At 48.1% G+C, this 24,520-nt stretch overlaps 2 protein-coding genes across 4 annotated transcripts in view; one reads left to right on the top strand and one right to left on the bottom strand.

Moving 5' to 3' along the window:
• The window catches only part of POLR3G (RNA polymerase III subunit G), a 39,619-nt gene extending 34,568 nt beyond the window's left edge, over window positions 1-5,051 (bottom strand). For all 3 annotated transcript variants that reach the window (XR_016220485.1, XM_008261927.5, XM_008261931.5), the window contains exon 1: window positions 4,871-5,051. The gene's annotated coding sequence lies outside the window, so the exon portion shown is untranslated. The remainder of the gene's footprint in view (window positions 1-4,870) is intronic.
• Window positions 5,052-5,279: 228 nt separating this feature from the next.
• On the top strand, window positions 5,280-24,310 carry MBLAC2 (metallo-beta-lactamase domain containing 2). The gene is made up of 2 exons (XM_017344591.4): window positions 5,280-5,951; window positions 21,052-24,310. Exons 1-2 carry the CDS (start codon window positions 5,486-5,488, stop codon window positions 21,435-21,437), a joined length of 852 nt encoding a protein of 283 aa, XP_017200080.2. The 5' UTR covers window positions 5,280-5,485; the 3' UTR covers window positions 21,438-24,310.
• The last annotated feature ends 210 nt before the right edge of the window (window positions 24,311-24,520 follow it).

The raw sequence follows: 24,520 nt of genomic DNA, 5'->3' as shown, positions 1-24,520 counted from the left end.
AATTCTCTCCTGGCCCCTGCCCGGCCACCACCCGTTTCACCTTAACCACCCGTTTAAACCCCTCCATCTCCAGTCACTTCAACCCATCTTGTCCTTGGAAAGAGCCTAAAATTAAAATGGATTTTTTTTTTTTTGTTTAAATGAGAGATACAGAATGCAGCAACCTTCAACTCCAGAAGAAACACAGACGGTGTCCCTCTGGGAACAGGGAACTGGACTCCTATTGCCTGGTTTCTTCAAGTAGTAACAGCAGAGACTTTATATCCCTACAGCAACTGCTCCTCGATGAACGTGAAGCTTTCCTTGTCCCACGCATAGTGACCTGGCGAGCAAATCTACCCACAGAAGTACAGCCCAGTAAGCCTGCTATTAGAGTTGTTTTTGTTGGTCCTTTGATTCCCTTCCTGAGATAAAGCAGAGGATTTAGCTTCACCCTGGAATGCTCAAGAGAGCTTTTACAAAACACTCAGGGGCAGGTGTTTGGTGCAACAGACCACGGCATGGGAAGCCTGCAGCCCACATTAGAGTACCTGCCTCAAGTCCCTACCCCACTTGCAATCCAGCTTCCTGTTAATGGGCACCCTGGGAGGCAGCAAGTGACGGCTGAAGTACTCGGTCCCTGCCAGCAAATGGGAGACTCAGATTGAGCTCCAGGCTCCTGACTTCAGCCTGGCCCAGTCCTAGTTGTTGCAGGCAGCTGGAAAATGCAACAGTGGATGGAAGGTATCTCTCCATCTCTCTCTCTCTCAAATACAGTGAAAATTAATACATATTTTAAAAATAAAAGAATCACAGCTTTCACCCCCAGAGCAATGACACCAGAGTATCTGGAGGTAGCAGCTAGGCATCAGGACTTCTCAAAGCATCCCAGAAGATTATAAAGTGTAACCCAAACTAAGAACCACTGCAGAGGGGCTGGCGCTATGGTGTAGTAGGCTATGCCTCTGCCTGAGGCACTGGCAACCCACAGGGATGCCACTGGTTTGTGTCCCAGAGGCTCCTCTTCCAATCCATCTCTGCTTATGGCCTGGGAAAACAATATAAGATGGCCTAAGTGTGTGGGCCCCTGTATCTGTGTGGGACACCCAGAAGAAGCTCCTGGCTCCTGGCTTCAGCTCAGCTCTGGCTGTTGCGGCCACATGGGAAGTGAACCAGCAGATGGAAGACAACTTTCTCTCTGCCTCTCCCTTTGTTTCTAACTCTAGTTCTCAAATAAACAAAAAAAAAAAAAAAGAAAAGAAAAGAAAAGAAAAGAAAAACACTGCAGAGTAAAACTCCCATTTCAAAGAAGAGAAAAGTGAAGTTTTAAGAGGTTAGCTGACTATCAAAAAACACAAAGTTAGTTCCAAACAAAGGCAGGACTGGGGGCCTGTGCTGTGGCACAGTGGGTTAAGCCATTGCCTGCAATACCACTGGCATCCCATATCAGCAGTTCAAGTCCCACCTGCGCCACTCTGGATCCAGCTCCCTGCTAATGTGCCTACAAAGAGGAGAAAGATGACCCAAGTACTTCAACACCTGCTACCCCAGTGGGAGACCCGGATGAAGTTCCAGGCTCCTGGCTTCAGCCCAGCCCAGCCCTGGCTATTGCAGCCACTTGGGGAGTGAACCAGCGGATGGAAAGTTCCCTGTCTGTCTCTCCCCCTCTTTCTGTAACTCTGCCTCTCAAACAAATACATAGATATTAAAAAAAAAAAAAAAAAAAAAGCAAGACTGGGTTAAGGCCTCAAGAAACCTCTCCATTGTTCTTCTTTCTACATTAAACTCTCGGGAGTTGCACATACAGGCTAGGTGAAGAAGACCTTTTTAGGGGCTGGCACTGTGGTTTAGCGGGTAAAGCTGCTGCCTACAGCACCAACATCTCATATGGGCACTGGTTCCAGTCCTGGCTGCTCCTCTTTTGATCCAGCTCTCTGCCATGGCCTGGGAAGCAGTAGAAGATGGCCCAAGTCCTTGGACCCCTGCACCCACATGGGAGACCCAGAAGAGGCTCCTGGCTTCAGATCAGCGCAGCTCGGCTGTTATGGTCAAATGAGGAGTGAACCAGCAGATGAAAGACCTCTCTCTCTCTCTGCCTCTCCTTCTCTCTCTGTGTAACTCTGATTTTCAAATATATAAATAAATCTTTAAAAAAAATACCTTTTTAGCCTCGGGGATGTCTTATCAACAGAATGAATTTCTAAGTGCCGAACAGGCTGAATTTAAAAGTATAACACTTGCAGCACTGCCCTGTCATTGCCCATGCCCCCTGACAATGGCCACTACCCCCAGGAGGGCTGCAGACGGGTGGAGCTGAACCATCCAAGAGCTGCAATGCAGAAGTCCACTCTCACCAGGTGCAAGGCGACCTCTGGCAGAGCTGAGCTCATCTCCGAAATCCCTCCCAGGCCCATCATCCCAGCAGCATGACTCGGGCCCTCGCTCAAACTAACCAGACAGACGTAGAGACACAGGGACGGAAGCAGACGCTGATGCAGGGGGAGGCAGTGAGAGCCAGGTCACAGCTCTCTCCTGATGAAGGGCCCAGAATGTGCCCCCGTAGGAGCCTGATCGTCACCCCATCTGGAGGTCTCCTTCGATCCCCTCACCCGACAGCAGAAGCCCACCAGCTCCGTGTTCTCTCGCCCCTACTCCCCGGCCTCCAACTCTGCTTTTGCTCAGACTCTCGGCACCTCCCATGTGGACCTCCAAAGCAGAACAAATGAAATGACAAGAAATAAAATGGAACAAATACACCTCTACAGTCCACTGCCCCTTGGTAGTTCCTCTGCAGCTACCCGTCACCCTCCTCAGCCAGTGGCGCTTCCGAGGCCAGCTCTGCCCCTCAGCAAAGCATCCTCACTCTTGCACGCGGGGTTGCTCCGGCTTGCAGGGTCCCTCCTGCCACATCGGCCTGAGCACACCCTAGCATCTTCTGAGCCATACACCTGATGCTTCTCTGGGACCATTTCCACCACCCTACTGGGTGGCAAGCCACTCCCTTCTTCCTGGTTCCCAAGTACAACCCGGCTCCTGTGGTCCTTTTAATCATCATGGTGTAACTGTCAGGACTTGTTGGTCTCCCAGGGGGCGCCCCAGTGAGCCACCCATCAGGTATTTATTAAAAAGTACCCTCTGTACCTGGCCTTCATTTATGGAGTAGGAATTCAGCTGTGAACAAAGCAAGATCCCTGTTCTCATGGCGTGCATAGTCTAAGATGGGATATGGACAAAATATGATTTTATAAGAAATGTCAGGGATTGCCGGCGCCGCAGCACAATAGGCTAATCCTCCGCCTTGCGGCGCCGGCACACCGGGTTCTAGTCCCGGTCGGAGCACCGGATTCTGTCCCAGTTGCCCCTCTTCCAGTCCAGCTCTCTGCTATGGCCCGGGAGTGCAGTGGAGGATGGCCCAAGTCCTTGGGCCCTGCACCCGCATGGGAGACCAGGGGAAGCACCTGGCTCCTGGCTTCAGATCAGCGCGGTGCGCCGGCCCCAGCGGCCATTGGGGGGTGAACCAACGGAGGGAAGACCTTTCTCTCTGTCTCTCTCTGTTACTGTCCACTCTGCCTGTCAAAAAAAAAAAAAAATGTCAGGGAGTGACAGGTGATATGAAAAAAATAATAAAACAGAAAACACGGGTGCTACTGCACAACGGGTAGCTGCAAAAGTCTTCTCTTATTCAGAAATATCGGAGCACACACCGGACACAAGGGAGGGAAAAGCTGCCCGGAGGAGGAAAGGCCGTCCAGGGAGGGCCAGCTGGGGATCCAGGCACAGGGACCAGCAAGCTGAAGCTCCCTTGGAGACTCAAATGCCATCCCTAACCAAGTCCCGTGGTTCCGGGGTGAATTGCTGCTGAGCTCCTACCTAAGGGTGCTGCTGCATTTCACCCCTACAGCTTCGCCCCTGCATGGAGGAAAAGCCCCAGAGGGCACAGAGCAGGGCTGCTAAGCTCCTACCAGCACCTTCCAAGGCCAGCTGCAGCGCCACTCCCATCAGCCCCTTCCAACTGTGCAGCATTTACTTCTCCCCTCCTGGGGTGGGGTCCACAGGCCGTGCCTTCCATCACCAGCATCTGGGCCCAGATACTCCAACTTTCCTCCTCACACAGCTCAAGGACTTGGGTGTAAGGCCAGCCCCCAGCTGAGTGGTCAACCTCTATCCAGCTGCGCACTCCACGAGTGCGGGGGGAGGGGCGTGGGTCCACCAGCACCTCCAGGAGGGCTTGGGAGCACTTGCCCCCGAAAGGACCCTCGTGGGCTTTCATCCTGCTGTCTCCTGGGTCTCTCTACAATCTGTCCTGGCTAGACAGGAGATGCTCTCTCGGCGGCCAGGGGTGGAGTGGGGCCAGGGACCACTCCCAGGGCTGGCGGGGCCACACCCAGTCATTATCCTAGGTGCCCCGCCTTTTACTCAGTGGAGCCCTCTACAAACTTTCTTTGCTCTCACCCAAGAGCAGGATAACAAAAACCGGCGGCGGGGGGTGGGGGGGTGGGGGGGAGAACACGGAATTTTTAAAGAGCCGGAAAGAAGCGGCGCGGTGTCAGCAGCGCCGCCCCACCTGCGGGGTCCGAGGCACGGAACCTGGGGAGCCTGCGGCACTGCCCAGCGCCCGAGTCAGTCCCGGAGCCACCAGCTCCGGCCAACCCACCATCAGTAAGTGCATAAATCCCCCCCTTCAAACTCCCAGCGGCCAGGAAGTGCAGACCGGGCAGGAGCTGCAAACGAGGATTTTTAAAACATTCTAAGCGAGCGGGAGCGGCGGAGGCAAGGCCCCCTCCCCCGCCCCTCACTCCGGAGGCAAGGTGCCGGGTCTCCCCGACTTGTCCACGCACCCCTCCATCTCCCCTGTGCGCCCTCCCAAGCCCTCCACTGCCTCCCCGGGTACCTGCTCGCTCCAGGCTCCGGGCTTGGGCAACAACTGCAGTTGGAGTACTGACCGGCCGGCCAGGCAGGGGCTCCGGGCGCCGGACTCCAGCGCTCGGCGGCCGCCGGTTCCAAAAGCGCGCACCGCTCTCCACGCGGCCGCGGCGCCGCGCTCCCAGCGCCCCGAGCCGGGCCCGCCCCCTCGCCCCCGCTAAGCCCCACCCCCGGGGCCGGGAGCTTTTTAGCCCTTGGCAGGCGCCGTAGCCGCCGTCCAACCGGCTCGGCCCGACTCGCTCCCCGCCGTCCGGGAGCGCGCATCGCGGAGGGCCCCGGGGCTGGGTGGGCCTGGTGCTCCCCTAGCCGCGCCCCACCCGGCCTCTGCAGTCAGCCCCGCACCCCCCCACACGCACACCCCCGGGGCGGGGACGGTGTCGCCGCCGTGTCTCCGGCGTGCCGCAGTGGCCCCCGCCTGGAGGCGCCGCGGTGCCAAGCGGCTCCCGCGCTCTGCGGCGGGCAGCGCGGTCCAGCGGCGTCCGGCCGCGCCTCCCGCCGCCGGCTCTGCGCCGCCTCCGTCTCCGCCCCACGTCCCCCGCGCTCTCAGGCTGCGGAGGCCCGCGCGCCCACACGCCCGCCCAGCATGTCTGCGCTCGAGTGGTTCGCGCACAAGTCTCTGGGCGATGGCGTCTTCTGGATCCAAGAGCGCTTCTATGAGTCGGGCAACCGCGCCAACATCTGGCTGGTGCGCGGCTCCGAGCAGGACGTGGTGATCGACACGGGCCTGGGGCTGCGCAGCCTGCCCGAGTACCTGTACTCCTCCGGCCTCCTGCAGGACCGCAGCGCCAGGGAGGAGGAGGAGGCGGCGGCGGCCGGCCGGCCGCTGCTGGCCGTGGCCACCCACGTGCACTTCGACCACTCGGGCGGCCTCTACCAGTTCGACCGGGTGGCGGTGCACCACGCCGAGGCCGAGGCGCTGGCTCGCGGGGACAACTTTGAGACGGTGACCTGGCTCTCCGACAGCGAGGTGGTGCGGGCGCCCAGCCCCGGCTGGCGGGCCAGGCAGTTCCGCGTGCAGGCGGTGCAGCCCACGCTCATCCTGCAAGATGGTAATGAGCCCCCGCGGGCGGAGGGAGGGCATGGGGGTCGCAGACCCGCGCGGCCGCGGCGGGAGCGTTACGGTGTACGAGCCGGGCCCACTGCCGCCGCCCCTGCCCCTGCCCGGGCCCGGCTCCGAGCACCGCGTAGGAGCCGGCCCCACCTCCCCGGGCAGTTGCCTGCGCGTGTTGCAGGGGAGCCCCCCCATCCCCGACCCGGGGTTCCTCGCCAGGCGCTCGGGTTCCCAGGCTCTTGGTGGTGTAGACGCGTCCCGGGCAGTGCGCGTCGTGCCCGGGCGCTACCGCCGGGCTGGAAGCGGTTTCCACCTGTAGGCTCAGCGGTCAGAGCCGGGAGTCCCGGGCGCAGCCGTAGGGGCCGCGCGCGTCGCTGTTCCTGATGGTGCCGCAGGAGAGCGAGCGAGCCCCATAGCGAATGCAAGTGCAGAATGCTGGAGGCGTAGACGGGGACCGATAGCTGGTCTGGTTGACGGACAGGGAGGGGGCTTGCAGGGCCGGTGAGCCGTGGGGCGGATGCGCAGGCCTCCTCGGCCCACGCTGGCTCCCGAGAGAGGCAGGTCGGAATACGAGAGGAACACTGTAGGGCCCAGCCCTCCGCTCCCCATGCTGGCCCGTAAATGACTGAGCTGATTAAGCTTCGCGGAAGCATTGGGTGTATTCATGTCTGATTTCACTTTGTCCTCTGCACATTTGCTGTGAGGTCAGCGACCTCCCAAGGAAACAATTTGCCCGGAGCAAGGTTGTGATCAGAAAACGGGGTTTGGAGCGAGGCCCAATAAACCAAAGCACGCAGAACGCACGGCGGTCACTCAGAGTGGACTGCCACGAGTTCTTTCCCTGTCTTGAAAGCCTTTAAAATGACAGGTCCCCCTACTAGGTGGAAAGATGCTGCAGTACGGTGCCCAAACAAAATGGCAAAGAGTGAAAGGCTGTCTTGCAGAGGTCTTGATCATTTACAACCTTAAAAATGCTGCAAGATTCTATACTTCACCACACAGGCCTCCTCATCAAAGTTTTAAATCTAAAGGGTTTTCTTTTTTTTAAAGATTTTATTTATTTATTTGAGAGAGTTACACACAGAAAGAGAAAGGTCCTCCATCCATTGGTTCACTCCCCAGTTGGCTGCAACGGCAGGAGCTGTGCCAATCCAAAGCCAGGAACCAGGAGCTTTCTCTGGGTCTCCCACGTGGGTGCAGGGGCCCAAGGACTTGGGCCATCTTCCACAGCTCTCCCAGGCCATAGCAGAGAGCTGGATCAGAAGAGAGCAGCCGGGACTACAACCAGCGCCCATATGGGATGCTGGCACTGCAGGCGGTGGTGGCTTTACCCGCTACACCACAGCACCAGCCCCCAAATCTAAAGGTTTTTAAGGGACTCTTGCAGTGCCTAACAATTTGAGATGAAAGAAAAGCACCTTTATGTTGAGGATACTTTCAGTTACTGTGTTTCTGGATAAAATTGACACGTTCAGATTTTCATACAGTTCACGAGAATTTAGATCAAATTCCAGTACATAGACCAAATATTCTTGGTATTAGTATTCAGATATATTTAAATGGTCCTAAAGAATAATTGCTGTTGATTCTTTGTGAGCAGTGGGAAGAGTAAAGAATGGTGAGGACTATTGCTTTGTAGGTGGAGAATCCAGGTGGGACTGAGTACAGTGCCCGAGGTCACACAGCCCATCCTGGGAAAAGCTGCGGCCAGAACCCAGGTTCCCTGAATCCCAGTCAGTCGATGACAGAAACCTAGCAAGCTACCTGGGTGGTGTTTTGAACCTTGGAAGGTGTGAAAAGAAAGCTGAATGTTTACCAAGCACTTCAAAGGTGATAGCACTGTGTCGTCCAAATTGGTTTTCCATTAGGAGTGAGATGCCTCACCCTCTCTAAGTTCCCTCACTTCTCGGGAATCTTCATTTCCTGTCTCCTCTCAATGATGCAGCCTGCTCGCTTGCTATTAACGCAATCCAGATGCCTAGAAGGAGATATAAAATATTTATATTAAAAATCCATACACAATTGTATGTATCAGCAGCACATACCAAACAGCGTGGTCTTCATTGCTTTGGTTACAACACAAGGAGGCTGAAATCCCTACGTTTCATTTAGTGGATCAATGATCCCCTGTCACACATGAGCACAAATCTGTGCACCTGACTGCATCTCTAACCCAAAAGCTGAGTAGTAAGCAAGGAACAAGGAGAGGAGAGCCGCGTCATCATTTTCAGTGGAAAAACAAATAATATCTTCCTATGAGAAGACAGCAATAGACCCGGGGTTGATAGTGTGCAGACTTCTTGAATGGGCACATGCTGTGACCACTATTCTTCATAATGTTCACGTGACTCAAGTTCTGGCCTTTTTGTCCATATTATACACGTTTTGTCCAGGGTCAGCAGGGTACCTTCTCCAATGAGTGGTTTCAACTGGACCTTTGCCATGTAGGGAGGTTAAAAATGACAAGTCAGCCGGCCCCGCGGCTCACTAGGCTAATCCTCCGCCTAGCGTCGCCGGCACACCGGGTTCTAGTCCCAGTTGGGGCGCCGGATTCTGTCCCGGTTGCCCCTCTTCCAGGCCAGCTCTCTGCTGTGGCCAGGGAGTGCAGTGGAGGATGGCCCAGGTGCTTGGGCCCTGCACCCCATGGGAGACCAGGAAAAGCACCTGGTTCCTGCCATCGGATCAGCGCGGTGCGCCGGCCGCAGCGCGCCGGCCGCGGCGGCCATTGGAGGGTGAACCAACGGCAAAGGAAGACCTTTCTCTCTGTCTCTCTCTCTCACACTGTCCACTCTGCCTGTCAAAAAAAAAAAAAAATGACAAGTCAGATTCCAGAATGGCCGCTGATTGAACAGATGCCCCCAGGGTGGCTCCCCACAGCGCCCCACCTCTGCTCCCCTGAGGAGCTGGGCTCTGTTTGCTTTAATGGAAATCCAATGGCTGGAGAACTTACATGGGATGCTTCTGGATGCTAGGAAGCAGATGCGGTGACGGAGTGAGCCATGCCAGTGATGGGAAATCTGGAGCCAGCTGACACGGAGGTTGTAAAAGGCTCAGAAATGACCAATAGCTGCTGGGAGATAGGGGTGCACAGAGGGAAAATTCTACAGTAAGTAGAATTGGTTCGTAGCCGTTTGAGAAGCTTTTAAAACAGGTAAGGAACGTCCAGCCTGCTGGCCGAACAAGACCCACAAAATCGGTTGATCTGCCCCTGCCAAGGCAGCTGCAGGTGGGACTGGAAGTTCAATAAATCTACAGCAGGCGAATTTTGAAGTTGGTAATTTTGTATGGGCCATAGGTTATAAATATCCAAATGGCCCTTGTCCACATCCCTGCTCTAGAACCCTGTTCCCTAAGTGAATACCCCTTTCCTCGTCCAGTTTATTCTCTGGGCAAAGTGAAACAGGGGTTTCTTTATTTTTTTAAAAGATTTAATTATTTGAAGAGCAAAATAACTAAGGAAGAGAGATATTTTCCATTCGCTGGTTTATTCCCCAAATGCCTGCAAAAGCTGAGACTTGACCAGGCTGAAGTCAGAAGCCAGGAACTCCATTCAGGTCTCCCACATGGATGTCAAAAACCCAGATACTTGGGCCATCAGCTACTGGCTCCCAAGTGCATTAGCAGGGAGCAGGATCACAAGCACTGAGCAGCTAAAACGTGAACCATCGGCATCTACTATGGGATGCAGGTGTCCCAAGCAGGTGCTCACCCTCTCACCCTCTGTGCCCCAATGCCTGCCCCAATGAGGGAGTTTCATGTTTGCAGAATGTCACGCGCTGATGGGCCCAGAGGTCCAACAAGACTGTGTGTACATACATGAGGGTACTTCAAAAAGTCCATGGGAAATGGATTTGACAGTTCACATTTTTCCACAAATTCTTCGAAATGTCCTCATAACTTCTTACTAGCTGCCCAGAGGGATGAGAGCCAGGTCTTTCCCCCTCCAGGTAGGAAACTAGAAAAATCTTACCTGGGGAATACATACTCTAGAAGACTTACGGTGCCCATGGAGGAATCCCTTAGGAATTCCTGGCATGATCAGGTTGAGATCCCTAAGCCCCCTGTGTGTGCATCAGACAGCCTTTTCCTCTCTCTTAAACAGCGATTCAAGCATAATGGGAAAATTCTGTAATACGAGATCAAATGTTAAATAGCATAAAACAACCTGGGAGAGGGGTATCTTTGGGGGCATGAGATAAGCGATTGCATTCAATGTGTAGGAGAAATAAATGACAAGAATGCACTCACAAACTTAGAATTTTGCATATCAGAAATTAGTAGAAGATCTAGAAGATAGAGTTGAAAAACTTAAAAGAACGGATAAGCGAATGGAAACTAGGAGAAAAGAAATCAGTTTGGAAAAATCCAACCTTGGAATCATAGCAGCCAGAGAACAGAGGAAGTGAAATAGTGAAGGGAATCCAGGAATAAACAATCAAAGGATGAAATTGACAAATTTAAAGGGCCCACAGAGTTCCCAGCACAATGGATAGAACCATATCCAAACCAAAGCCCTGTACTGCAAAAGGTCAGAGCTTTGACATCAAGGAGGATTCTGCCATTTTCCAGAAGTTTAAACATAGGGCCATGTGTTCAGATAAGAAAAAAGAAATTCTGCCTTCAAGTGTGAGTGAAAATGACTTCCAGTCCAGAGCTGCACATTCATCCCACCGTCAAAAGCCCACAAAAGAAGTGATTTCCCACATAACATCACGTAGGAAGCTACTGGGATATGCCCTTCAAAATAAGGAAGTCTGGCTGGCGCCGTGGCTCACTTGGCTAATCCTCCGCTTGCAGTGCCGGCACCCCAGGTTCTAGTCCTGGTTGGGGCACCAGTTCTGTTCTGGTTGCTTCTCTTCCAGGCCAGCTCTCTGCTGTGGCCTGGGAAGGCAGTGGAGGATGGCCCAAGTGCTTGGGCCCTGCACCCACATGGAAGACCAGGAGGAAGCACCTGGCTCCTGGCTTTGGATCAATGCAGCGCGCTGGCCATAGTGGCCATTTGGAGGGTGAACCAACAGAAGGAAGACCTTTCTCTCTCTCTCTCTCTCTCTCTCTCTCTCTCTCTCTCTCACTGTCTAACTCTGCCTGTCAAAAAATAAATAAATAAATAAGGGAGTAAACCATGAAAGAGAAAGATAGTGAATGGAATAAAAAGGAAACCCAATGTACAGGAAGTCAGAAGAATTTCTCTGGATGCTGGGGTGGAAGACACAACCATACAGCCACAGACATGGCAGCTTCAGACTGGAGCAGGTGAAAGAAAGCGGGAGAGAAACGTACACAGGCATAGTGATGGGAGGTGGGGAGTGGGAAATAAAGAGCTGAACATCTTCCATTTTACTGTGGCCGTCAGTGGGCGACGTAAAATTATAAAAGCAAGCAGCAGGATCTGCTGAAGTCAGTAGGGTATATCTCAGATTGGCAAGTCAAGGTCCACAGTTATGATCAGTTTTTGGGGAGAAGTGTATTTGGTGGAGGTAATGACCAGAAGAAGTAAACTTGTTACAAGTGACTAGAGCAGGAGTGAGCCAAAGAAGGTTTTCTGAGATCTAAAGCCCTCCCAAAGTATTTTATGTGAAATATGTACAAGTATTTGAGTACAAACTGAAGTTAAAACAAAAGATGGATGATGCCTAGATGGGAAAGGGCATTTGAGAAGCCAGGAGAGGGGTTGTATGTCTGGAATCCAGGAGAGGCTTAGGAGACTCTGTCACCTGTGCACACGCACATAAGAGGCACTTAATCAACACCCCTGGGCCGGCGCCGCGGCTCACTAGGCTAATCCTCCGCCTTGTGGCGCCGGCACACCGGGTTCTAGTCCCAGTCAGGGCGCCGGATTCTGTCCCGGTTGCCCCTCTTCCAGGCCAGCTCTCTGCTGTGGCCCGGGAGTGCAGTGGAGGATGGCCCAAAGTGCTTGGGCCCTGCACCCCATGGGAGACCAGGAGAAGCACCTGGCTCCTGCCATCGATTCAGCGAGGTGCGCCGGCCGCAGCGCGCTGGCCGCAGCGGCCATTGGAGGGTGAACCAACGGCAAAGGAAGACCTTTCTCTCTGTCTTTCTCTTTCACTATCCACTCTGCCTGTCAAAAATTAAAAATAAATAAATAAATAAATAAATAAATAAAAAACAGAAACAGTCCACGTAATTTTAAAAAAAAAATCAACACCCCTGGTTCTTATAAGAGAGGTCTCCATGACATGCTGTATTTGAGCCAGGTCAATTCAGGGGAGGCATTAGAGAGTGGGAGAGCTAGTGATACTCAGCCACTGTGGCTCCGTCAGTTACAGGGGGAATCCGCCCCCTTTTGTTTCCAGCTAGAGTGTGTATCTGATTTTTTAACATTTTTATTTATTCATCTGAAAGGTAGACAGACAGATATCTCATCGGCTGCTTCACTTCCCAAATGCTGCAGTGACCAGGGCTGGGCTAGGCCAAGATGGAGCCTGGAACTCAACCTGGGTCTCCCAAGCGGATGACAGGGACCCAACAGCTTGAGCGATCACTGTTGCCTCCTCCTGGGGTACACATCAGTAGGAAGCTGGAATCAGGAGCAGAGCTGGGATTTGAAATCAGGCACTGAAACGTGAGATGTTATGCCAAACGCCCACCCCGCTCTCCATGTGGATGGGTGGGTAAGATGCTCAATGTTTTGCATAGATATATGCAAAGTATATAATATTTATATATTATTAATACATAATTAATACATATCATTAATACTATAAAGTGTGTAGATATACTATCTTATTAATATATATTAATATTTTATATGTTAATACATAAATGTTTATATTAATATATAATTAGATATAACCACAGGTCAGTAAGATTACCTTGCTCTCATAATTTTCTATAACTTCTTTTCAGGCCCTTTCTGCACACTGATTAAAGAACTCGGCTCCAACAGCACTATTCAACTACCCTAGCCGTAATTCCTATGCCCTACCAACCAATCACGTACAGCAAAAGGACAGTGGTTTGGGAATCCCCAGAGGCACTTTAAATCTGGACTGGTTATCTTGTACAGGAATTCCAGCCCCATTATGCCTGGAATGTGGACAGATGTGTATCTGATGCCGTCCTGATGTTGGTGCTGGGATCTAAGACCAGGTGGGAAGAGGAAGCAGCAAGTGAGGCTCTTGTCTGCCCTGCAGCAGATTTCAGCCACCCAGGACGGCTGCTGGGGCCCAGGATTACTCTCTCACGTTCTAGGAGCACCACAGGGACCAGAGTTCTTTCAGAGCCATAGGCTAGACACCATCTGTTAGAAGTCATTGACCATCACAACACTTGCTCCTGATCCTCGGTGTAGAAAAGAACCATTTGGAGAGCTTTGTTCAAATAGCATTTTTTTTCAAAGATTTATTTATTTCAAAAACAGAGAGAGGGAGAGACAGAAAGGGATCTTCCAACTGCTGAGTCCTTCATCAAATGCCATGCAACAGCTGGGACAGGGCCGGGCCAAAGCCAGGAGCCTGGAACTCCATCTGGGTCTGCCACGTGGGTGGCAGGGGCCAAGCTCTTGGGCTGTCTTCCTCTGCTCTCCCAAGCTTGTTAGCAGGGAGCTGGATCAGAAGTGAAGCAGCTGGACCCACATAGGGGACCGGGAAGAAGCTCCTGGTTGCTGGCTTCAGCCCAGCCCAGCACCAGCTGTTGCAGCCATTTGGGGGAGTGAACCAGTGGATGGAAGATTCTCTCCTTCTCTCTGACTTTCAAATAAATAGAACTTGAACCGGTGCTCATAGAACATGCAGGCATCAGCTTAACCTGCTGTGCCATAATGCTGGTCCCTAAAAGTAGCAACTTCTAACTATTTTTTTAAATTTATTTATTTATTTGTAAGTCAGAGTTACACAGAGAGAGAAAGAGAGGCATAGAGAGAGAGTGAGGTCTTCTATCCCCTAGTTCACTCCCCAACTGGCTGCAACGGCCGGAGTTGTGCCGATCAGGAGCCAGGAGCCAGGAGCTTCCTCCAGGTCTCCCACATGGGTGCAGGGGCCCAAGGACTTGGGCCATCTTTCACTGCTTTCCCAGGCCATAGCAGAGAACTGGATCAGAAGTGGAGCAGCCGGGTCTCGAGCTGGCGCCCATTTGGGATGCTAGCACTGCAGGTGGTGGCCTAACCCGCTATGCCACAGCGCCGGCCCCAGCAATTTCTAACTATTAAGAACACATTTCCTTGGGAAAACTGGTGAAACCCTTGAATGTTTTGCCCAAAGGATTCTCTGAGGGAAGAAAATATCCTATTACAGAGAGAGCATGATATTAAATTGATTTGGAACTGTGGCTGAGGTTAATTATTAAAAAAATCAAAAAGGATTTTTACTGCTAAGATTACATTTAGTGAGTCTTTAAAATCAAATTTCAACCCACTTTCCATTATTAAAATTTTAGTCCCGGTTTTAGATCCTTTTTTTTTTTTTATGTTTGGCACTAATCATGCTCAAATAACAGGATTCCTGTGCTACTCAACTTGGAAAGAATGTGAATCCCCAGTGTTGTAGATCAGAACTGAGACGTGTTAGTGGACACCAGGGGTCCGTTCCCTTGGGTGTCACCAGGTAATCACCCCAAGCAGGAGTTGCCCAGAAGAGAGCTTCATGTGCTGGTAATGAATAGACAGTGTGCAGGTGTAGTTCCCTTAAAAACTTGCCTCTCCAAAAACTTTGCCAGGGCTTTTATAGCCAAGGGTAGGGGAGTGTCCAGGATGCAGAAGAGGTGGTGTGGGAGGTCCCTCAAGTCGCGGGCATTGCCACACACGGGATGCCCCAAACCCTGACTTCCACAGCTTTCCTGCCTGGTGTTCTGGCCGCTCTGAGTTCAGTGCTGCAAGACCAGCCTTCAGGGAACATCCTCTGAGAAACCCAATCAAGGGGGTAGGCTGTTTGGATTCTCTCCCATTCCCACGTCCTCTCTTGCCTGAAGCCTGCAGCCTCCTGGTAACCAAATCCTCCCTGTGGGGTAAAAGTGGAAGATCATTCTTTTGGAACGACTTCCTACTGAATGGGGCAGGTGCTGGTGTCTCCCAGGGCAGAGGAGTGAAACCAGCCGCAGAAACCCAGCCTTCTCCCCTTGTATTCCTAGAGTAACCTGGTTCTGCTCAGGGGAGATCTGGATTCCTTCTGTGAAGGATGCTGTCCATGTCCCTCACTGTCCATGTCCCTCCTGCTTGTACTGTGCACACTGGGTGGTCCTCACTTAGCTGGTGGCCATGTCGGAGGCTGGGTTACTCACCCATGGCGGCCTCTCTCATCTTCCTGGGTCATCTTCCTGGAGCAGAATGGAGAGCAACAGCCAATAGATCTGCCTCCCTTCACATCTTTTTGTCACCCTTCTGCCACGTCTCCGTTGTTGGAAACCTCTTAAGACAATCTCTGAGCACTCAGGGGGATTGGTCTCAGGACCGAGCACTCTGAGACGTGAAGGGTGTGTGGGTGGTTAGAAGAACCTGACTTCCCAGGCTTCGGCCCCCCAAAAAATCCACTGTCTGAGACACTCTTAGCCATTGTGGGAAGGCAGAGGGATTTTCTTCTGGTTCCTTCTGTGTCTGTCTCAGCACAATCTCAGGGACCCCTCCCTGAGAAGGGGGTTTGCCTACTCCTTGCATGTCTCGCAACCACAGATTCCTATAATGGCCTAACCTCTTTAGGTCCTTTGGTATATTAAGGTCCCACACTGGTACGGATTCCTACCCAGGCCTGCACACCAGTTACCAAGTTGATTGGCAGCTGCTTGTCAGCTTCCTCCCTAGCCTTGACTCGCTGGCTAGCTCAGCTGACTTTTCCTCCGTCATGGAGGGCAGTTAATTAAGGTTTAAACATCTACCTAGGTAGGGCTTGTGAGTTGTAAAACTGCCCCTAATCAGCGGCAAGAATGCCCCGTGGTTGCCTTGAGGCCTTCCATTTAGGTCAGAGGTGGTGAATGGCACCTGCACATTTATCAGCCTCCTTCCCTGGCTTACATAGTCCTAGGCTGGTAATGCCTGCCTTTTCCATCAGAAAAGGGTGGACACGGTGTTGGCTAAGCTGACCCCATAGATCAGAGGTGGAAAACATCAGGCCCACAGGCCGCAGATGGTCTGCCCTGCCAAGGCAACTCAGTGCCTCTATGGCAGGCTGATTTGTAAGTTCATGGTTTGGCAAATCCAAACAATATAAATATCCCAATGGCCCTTGGCAGGAAAAGGGCTCCCCACCCCTGCCAGGGTAGCCATAAAGTCAAGGAAAGAGACCGTGGTGCTGTGTATATTCTTAGTGTTAGGAGTGAGGATTAAGGTTCAGGAACTCTCCCCCCTTCCTCCCTTACCCTCACAGTCTTAGCAGACCCTCTTCCTCAGGGGGACTCCCTAGCATGGGGCAAACCTTCCCTTTGGGTTTAGGAGGGGAAATATCAGGTTGAGTATTGCCCACTTCCATAGAGGGTCTGGGCATCTGTTGTGAATACATTCTCTGGTCCACTGAGAGAGTTATTCTTTTCCAGTATTTCTTTGCCCCAATTAGTCTTGTGACCACAGAGAGAAACACAGGGCCCTGTACCCCAGACTAACAGATAAACCCAGCTCAGAGATGTCTCTGGTCACCCCATTATGCTCAATCTTGCAGAGCAAAATGTGGCACTTTGATTCCTGCACCCCAGAAAAGGCTACCCGGCTCCAGCCCCTGAGAGCATACTTTGCTGTCCTGGCTTTGGCTTTGAGCAACACCTTGACGCTTAACCAGAGCAGCTATCCTGGGCAGAACGGGTCCAGGTGGCTGCTTCACCTCGTAGCTCTGAGTCAGCAACTCAGACCTGCCAAGTGCCAAACAACTGCCCGCGACCATGGACGGAACAGGTGGTTCCGGAAGAGCAGGTACGCCCTGCGGGGATTGCCTGGGTGGCGGCCTCACTCCTGGTACCCAGTTGCCCCGATGCCCACCTGGCTTCATTAATTTTGTTATGGACACAAGGAGTCCGTTCACTCTTGGTGTCACCGAGCAACCAGCCTTGAGCAGGAAATGCCGGAAGGAAGCCTTCGTTTGCTTGTTGTCAAGTAGAGGAGGCGGTGGAAGGGAGCCAACGGGTAGAGGCATGTCCAGGATGTAGAAAAGGTGGAGTGGGAGGGCCCTTCCTGCTCATACGCCGGGTGTTCAGATCTCTGACGCACACCCGTCTCTCCTAGCCTTCCTCTTCTGAGTGCAACGTAAGATCAGACTTCCTGGAGCATCCTCTGCAGACTTCCTGTGCTCCCCGCTTGCCGGACCCTACACTCTTGGTTACCATAGTACCCTGCAACTGGAGAAAATGTGTCTAAAGTATTGAGTTGACCTTTAAAATTACTGCAAAACTTCACTTCCAATTATATACCTTTGTTAGTAACTTTATTGAGATAAGATTTTTATGCCATATAATCCGCCTATTTAACATGTACAGCTCAGTGACTTTTAATACATCTGAATTTCACACCTGTCACCACAACCAATTATAGACCAATTTTATTAATCCTGAAGGAAACCCCCACACCCCAGACTCTCCAGTCCTCCGCCTCCCAGCCCAGATTTGTCATATAAATGGAACCATATAATGTATATACCTTTGTGAATGGCTTCCTTCAGGTAGCATGATTCCCAGGTTTACCATTTATTTCTATTGCCAAATAATATTCCACTTGACAAATATGTACCCCATTTTATTTACCAGTTCATCAGTTGATGTACATTTGAATTGCTTCCATTTGCTACATCCTTTTTAAAGCTTTATTACGGTCTGTTTTGCATCCCGTGACATGTACCCACTTGAGTATATAGTTTAATGAGTTTTAAGAAATTTATATATTCATGCAATCATAACCACAGCCCAGTTTGAAAACTCTTCCAGACCCTCCCCCCCAAAATTCCCTCCTGCTCCCTTCCAAATAATCCCCACTCCCATCCTTCACCCCTCTGCTATGTTTTGTGTCTCTGTAGTTTTTATTTTCTGAAAACATCTCTTGAGTACAATCATACAACATGCAGAGCCTGTTGTATCTGCCTTCTTCCATTTGGCATGTTGCCTTGGAGATTCGGCCATGTTATTGCCCCTGTTAATAATTCATCCATTTCTACTGCTGAGAAATGTTTCACTCTGTGGACATAACATTGTGCTAGTCTGTTCAGCTCTTGAAGGGGATTTGAACCTTTCCAGTTTGGAATTGCTGTGAGTAATACTGCCGAGAGACACGCACTTTCATTTCTCTTGGTAGATACCTAGGGGTAGAATTCCTCCTGGGTGCTATGGTAAACGTACGTTCGTTTTTTAAGGAAACGTGAAGTTTTTCCAAAGTACTGATACCATTTTACATTCCAAATTGCTATGTATAAGTGTCACAAAGTCTGCACATCATTGCCAACACTTTATTCTGTTTGATTTTAGCCATTCTAGTGCACTCATAATGCGATTTTGCTATGATTTAATCTGCATCTTCCTAATGACTAATAATGTTGAGCATCTTCCCAGCCCTTACTTGCTAATATCTTCTTTGTTAACAGGTGCATTAAAATCTTTTCTCCTTTTGAAAATCTGAGTTTCTGGTTTTCATCTCGTTGAGTTGAGAAGAGTTCTTTATTCTGGATACAAGACAGATGTACTCATAAACTTTGTAAATGTTTTCTCCCTATGTGTGGCTTGCCTTTTCATTTTCTTAATGGTGTGTCTTTAAGCCACAAGTATATAATTTGGACGAAACCCATTGAGTCTTTACTTAATGCTTTGCTTGTTGTCAAATCTAAAGGCTCTGTGTCTAGCCCAAGATCACAATTTTTTCCCCCACTGTTTACTAGAAACTGTCACATTTAGGTGCAGGACCTGTTTTATGTTAATTTTGGAGAATATTGTGAGATAAGGGCTGAGCGGTTCTATTTTGTGTTTTGATGGTTTTTATTGTTGTTGGTGCTGCTTCCATGGGGATATCCCCAGTCCAGTTTGTTGAAAAGACTTCCCATTTACCCATTGGATTACTCACTTGGCCCTCCTTTTTGAAACATCCATTGGCCATGTTGTATGTGTCTGCTTTTGCACTCTGTTCTCTTCGCTGATCGGGAATATTTAGCCAGAAATGCAATGTCTTGATTACCAAAGACACTTGAAAAGACTGTGTACTCAGGGATTTTGGAGCAAAGTGTTTTATATGTGTCAGGTTTGTTAAGTTGGCTGATAGGGTTGTTCAGATTTTCTTTCTTTCTTTTTTTTTTCTTTTTTTATATATTTGTTTATTTATTTTTTCCCCTAAGAGATCTTTTAGTTAAGGAATACAAACGTCATACATTTCCTAAGTACAACTTTAGGAATATAGTGATTCTTCCCACCATACCCACCCAAGTTTTCTTTCTGTATTCTTCCTGATTTTCTAAGTACTTGTTTTGAGAATTACTCAGAGAAGAATATGGAATTCTTCAGGTGTATCTGTTAGATTGCTTATTTTATTTCTGTCCATTTTGTCTCATGTTATTTTTGGTCTTTATTTTAAGAGGTATATGGGTTTATAACTTATTTTTAGCAGCTTAACCTTATATATAGTCTCATAAAATGTACTTATTTTCTCTGATAATATTCCTTATATAGAAATCTGTTTTATGTTATTATGTTAATACAACCACTATAGTTCCCTTGATGTTAATACTTATATAGTATAAACATTTCAAACTTTTTATCTTTGAACTTATAGTTTCTCTCTTGTAGATTTTTAGCTTGTAGATAAATATATCTTGATATTTAATCCAGTCTGACAATCTCTGTCATTAGAGTGTTTAATCCATTCATATTTAATGTAACTGTTGATATAGTTGGATTTAGGTCTAAAATTTTGTTATTTTAAAATCCCTCTGTTACTCCTTTATTGATTTATCCTTTTTTTTTTTAGCAATTCCTAATTTTACTGTTTCATTTCCTCTATTAACTTTTTAGCTACATTTCTTTTATGTTTTTATGTATGTGTTTGCACAGGCAAATTCAATATGAATCTTTTAATTTATCATCATTTACTTCAATTGTTACTGCTTTAATTCCAGTGAAGCATAACAAGTTTGCCCCTATTCAGCTCCATTTCCTTCCTTACCATCAATAACCATGAAGAATCTGAGCTTTTTACACCGCTTGCAAGGTAGCAAGTTAGCCCGCTGCTGTTAGTGGATTCTGACGGAAAAGGTTTCTGGGTTACAGACAAAGGACAGTTCGTTCCTTAGAGCATAGCACTAGCTAGAGCACTAGTGCCTGTACGAATTCCTCAAGTCCTGATTCTCACAGGGTGACACAACGAGGGGAAAAATATAAGGTTCACGGGAGGAAAATTCACAGGATGCTGACACCAGGGATGTTCTGAAAGTAAATGCTGCATGGTCAAATCCTGGAAAGCTTGAGAAATGAGATATCTACATCTACCTTGCGTATTTCCACTATGTGTTGGTGTATTGAAAGCTCACAGACATCTTGCAAAAAAGAAAGCTGCTTAATTTTCTTTGAAGCAAGAGTTCCCAGAATCATTTGACCCTGGGATCATCTTTTGTTTTATAAGTCATCATAGCCTGCAGAAGAGTAGTGTTCCACGTGAACACGCACTTTTACAAACACTGGGCTAGCAAACAATAGGAATGAAGTATACACAGCTTATTTTAAAGTTGTTAAGAAATACAGTATTTATGAAGTAAGGGTAGAATAGGTATCATCTTTCCTAATTTATTTGAAATTATTTACTATTGTTCTGTTCTTTATTCTTTTAAGATTTATTTATTTATTTAAAAGGCAGAGTTGCAGAGAGGGAGAGAGAGACAGAAGAGATCTTCCATTCGTTGATTCAGTCTAAATGGCCCCACAGCCGAGGCCAGGAGCCCAGAACTCCATCCAGGTCTCCCACGTCGGGTGGCGGGGGTACAAGCCTGTGGGCCATCTTCTGCTGCTTTCTCAGGCACACTAGCAGGTAGCTGGACCAGAAGTGGAGCAACCAGGCCTCCTATGGGGACCAGCGCCCATGTGGGATGCTGGCAGTGACTGAGGGTGCTACACCCACAGCACCAGCCCCTGCTCTGCTCTCCAGGTGGCTGGAGTCAAGCGTGCAGCACGTTCACCTGTAAACTCTGTTTGCATCGCAGGAGATGTGATCGACCTCGGTGACAGACAGCTCACGGTCATGCACATGCCAGGACACTCCAGGGGCAGCATCTGCCTACACGACAGAGACCGGAAGATCCTCTTCAGCGGAGACGTCGTGTACGATGGGTCGCTGATTGACTGGCTGCCCTACAGCAGGATAAGCGACTACGTCGGCACCTGTGAGCGCCTGATAGAGTTAGTGGACAGAGGCCTGGTGGAGAAGGTGCTCCCTGGGCACTTCAACACCTTCGGTGCCGAGAGGCTTTTCCGATTGGCTTCCAACTACATCTCGAAAGCTGGCCTCTGTCACAAAGTCTCTACCTTTGCCATGCGGTCTCTTGCTAGTTTAGCCCTCCGTGTAACTAATTCCAGGACCTCACCCTAGTATCCGTAGCAGTCTGCTTTGATTAACTACATCAATGAATGCAACTCATTTTGTGCTGTTTAGAATGAGCATTTCGACAAGTGCTTTTACACCATTATTGTATGTTAGAGGGGTGAAAAAAAAAAAAGGATTGAGAGTGAATAAGCCAAAAATGGAAATTTAAAAATTTTTTTCTTTCTTTAAGGGCAGAAGCCACTTACATAAACTTTATAATTTGCCAAGGCCATCACCTTGTGATATTTACTTTAGGAACGACATAGAATTCATGGGGGAAGCCAGGAGGCAGTTTGCAGCAAGGAAAGAACTGCCCTCTTCTGTTTGTCTTATTCTACTTCCTAGATGGCCTAGGAAGAAAGACGTGTGGAGCTTTATCTTCACACTCCAAACTCGGTACAGTCAGTGTTTCATTCAGAGATAAAGGTTCTTGGGTTCAAAATGCATTAGAACTCAGTGCAACAGATGAATTCTCATTTAGAATGAGAGCTAACAAGTTGCAGTGTTACGGTCCTGAATTTTTTATGCTACCTTTTATTTATTTATTCTTTATTTAATTATAGCATTCATTATATGGCGTGTAATTTAACTTTTGAGAAGTGCAATGAATCTTGTTTTATCACAAAGCTTTAAATATAAATTATAGAATGCTTCAGTCAAAAGCTAATATATATTGTTTGTTATGTAAGTAATATTTTCAATCATAAAAGTGAGATTTAAATGTCTGTAATATAACTGAAAATTGTCAGATTTCTCAAAAGGACACTGTCAGGCAAATTGGAAAATATACACATTAAAATAATTTTTATTATATCCTATTTTAATATTAACAGCTAATATAAACAACATTTTTCTTGTTATATAGCAACCTCAGTATTGTGTCACGTTTTACAGTATCAGAACAGCTTGGAGATCTACACCATCGTAAAAGGAACCATGCTTTTACTTAGTACAACATGGATAAGTACCACAGAAGGGTTTTCAAGTTAACTGCAAAGTGTGCAGTAGACATTGGCTCCGTGAATTGCCTTTTCTATCCTGATTCACAACACCTATTCCCGTTCAGTATTCTTTGTCTCGAATGAAACGAAATCTGCATTCATGAAGTCATAGGAAAGATTTGGTGCTCTCAAAAATATTTTATTAAAAAGCCTTTTTGGAATATTTCATGAAGGTTTTTTAAACAGTTTTTTCCACTGGGTTTTTTTTTTTAATTATTATTATTGACATGTCTGAAACCCAACAGAATTTTACAAATCTGATTTTTTTTTATATTAGGAAGGTTCAGCAATTTTGAGTTCTGAAGAGTTACGAAACCTTTATTCTAAAGGGTTCCCTGCAGATACCGAAGTTCTGTATTTCTTTTATTCAGTCAACAGCCTCCACTGCCACCACCACATGCATACACATGGTCCTGCATATCCACGCACAACACTGTGGAAGCTCAAAAAGTCAGAGACAACGTGACCACCGGATGATATCTCAGGCTGAAGTTAGCGCAACTTTCTACCGAGTGCAGGGGACGTGAACGGAGGGGTATGGAGTCTGGTTAGGGGACGTGTCCCAGAGGAGAGGCTTTTCTGCCAGGTTTGTTAGGTTGTCAGGGTAGGAAACAGAGAGATCCAAGAATAAACATACAGGCTGCCGTCTGAAGTAGCCTGTTCCTGCTGGCAGTATAAATTCAGTTTTCAGGAACCGCCTATCTCCCTGGCATGAGCAAGAAGGGTCTGTGACTGTGTGAGTCATCCCTCCTGACAGGTGGGCTGAACTGCCACGTGCCACCAAGTGAACCCTGACCTCGAAAGGAGGCCATGATTGGTTCAGGCATAGAGCATCATGGGAGCTACGGTCATTCAAGGCAGTAGGTCTGTTTCAACTGACAGCTCATCGAGAATATAGATTTGGTTCAGGGCACCTACAAACAATCACATATTGAGCCTTAAATATAGCCATTATTTTTATATCAGTAGCACAAAAGAAAACCAAAAGTCCTTAACCATTTACCATTTTATCATATTTTTGGACTGTTTTTTAAATCAGGGTAGGGTAGGCATTAAGTTTTATTAACAAATATTTAATCCTGCTAAGGAGTTTTCTTATGTATTGAAAGTGCAATTTTTCATAACATTGATTTTTTTTTAATTTCCCAATTTTATTTCAATTTTTCAAATTGTAATACAGCATAAGACTATGATATTTTGCTATTGTTTTAATATGCATGCATTGGGGAAAAGATGTCATTCATTGAGTGTCCATACTGTGCATTTTAAATATGCATTATTAATTTAATCCTGGTCCCAGCACCAAGAGGTAATTGACCAGCCTCATATATCACAGTTTTGGACCTGGGTGGTAATTGAATACAAGTCTGTCAGTCCCCAAACTGTGCTGTTTCCCTTATACCTGCACAATAACATAAAATTGGCAAAGCTTCTCTTTACTTTCAAAGATGCCGCATGTGCCAAGAAGAAATCAAATGATGTTAAATCATAATAAGAACATATTTTTCAAAAACTTTTGAAATATATATTTTCACCCTGACAGTGACCCTTGTAATTTATGATTTTTGGAACTGCTAGTGTGTAAGTATAATTCAAAGTTGTCAACATGTAAGACGTTTAGAAATAAGTTTTTATTTATATCATTAATAAGCAGTCTTTGGAAATGTATTTTCCTTATGTGATGTCTCCTTCTAACTGAGAAACTAACACAAAAGCCTTGTGTGTTATCCTGATGTAGTCGGATAAATGATTCTGTGTATTCGTTCTTACGTGGATAGTAATGTGAATGTGAAATGCACAAATTGTCCTTGTATAATTTTCAGATAAGTGTAAACAAACATTTGTGTAATAAATATTAAAGTGGACATTTTATTTCAATCTATAATTGGTATTTTTTATAGCATTACAAATTTCTGTTTAATTTCTTTCAAGGACATTTCCTGTATAAATTACCATTTTGAAAATCTAATGATGAATATAATGTCAAATCTGTTCCAAAGAATAGAGAACCCAGAAATAGAAAAATAACTCATATAAGTTTTTAGTGCATGATAAATATGACATTTCAAATCAATCCTGAAATAGAAA

The sequence above is a fragment of the Oryctolagus cuniculus genome, chromosome 14, assembly GCF_051225735.1.
Source record: "Oryctolagus cuniculus isolate XC-2025 breed Fujian yellow rabbit chromosome 14, ASM5122573v1, whole genome shotgun sequence".
Lineage (NCBI taxonomy): Eukaryota > Metazoa > Chordata > Mammalia > Lagomorpha > Leporidae > Oryctolagus > Oryctolagus cuniculus.
The sequence above is the reverse complement of the archived record's forward strand: the minus strand, read 5'-3'. Positions and strand labels throughout refer to the sequence as shown.

Excerpts from the sequence above, each read along its gene's own strand:
- MBLAC2 (XM_017344591.4), top strand. The coding sequence starts at position 5,486 with ATGTCTGCGCTCGAGTGGTTCGCGCACAAGTCTCTGGGCGATGGCGTC. Across the intron at positions 5,952-21,051 it reads CACGCTCATCCTGCAAGATG|GAGATGTGATCGACCTCGGT; the intron begins GTAATGAGCCCC and ends TTTGCATCGCAG.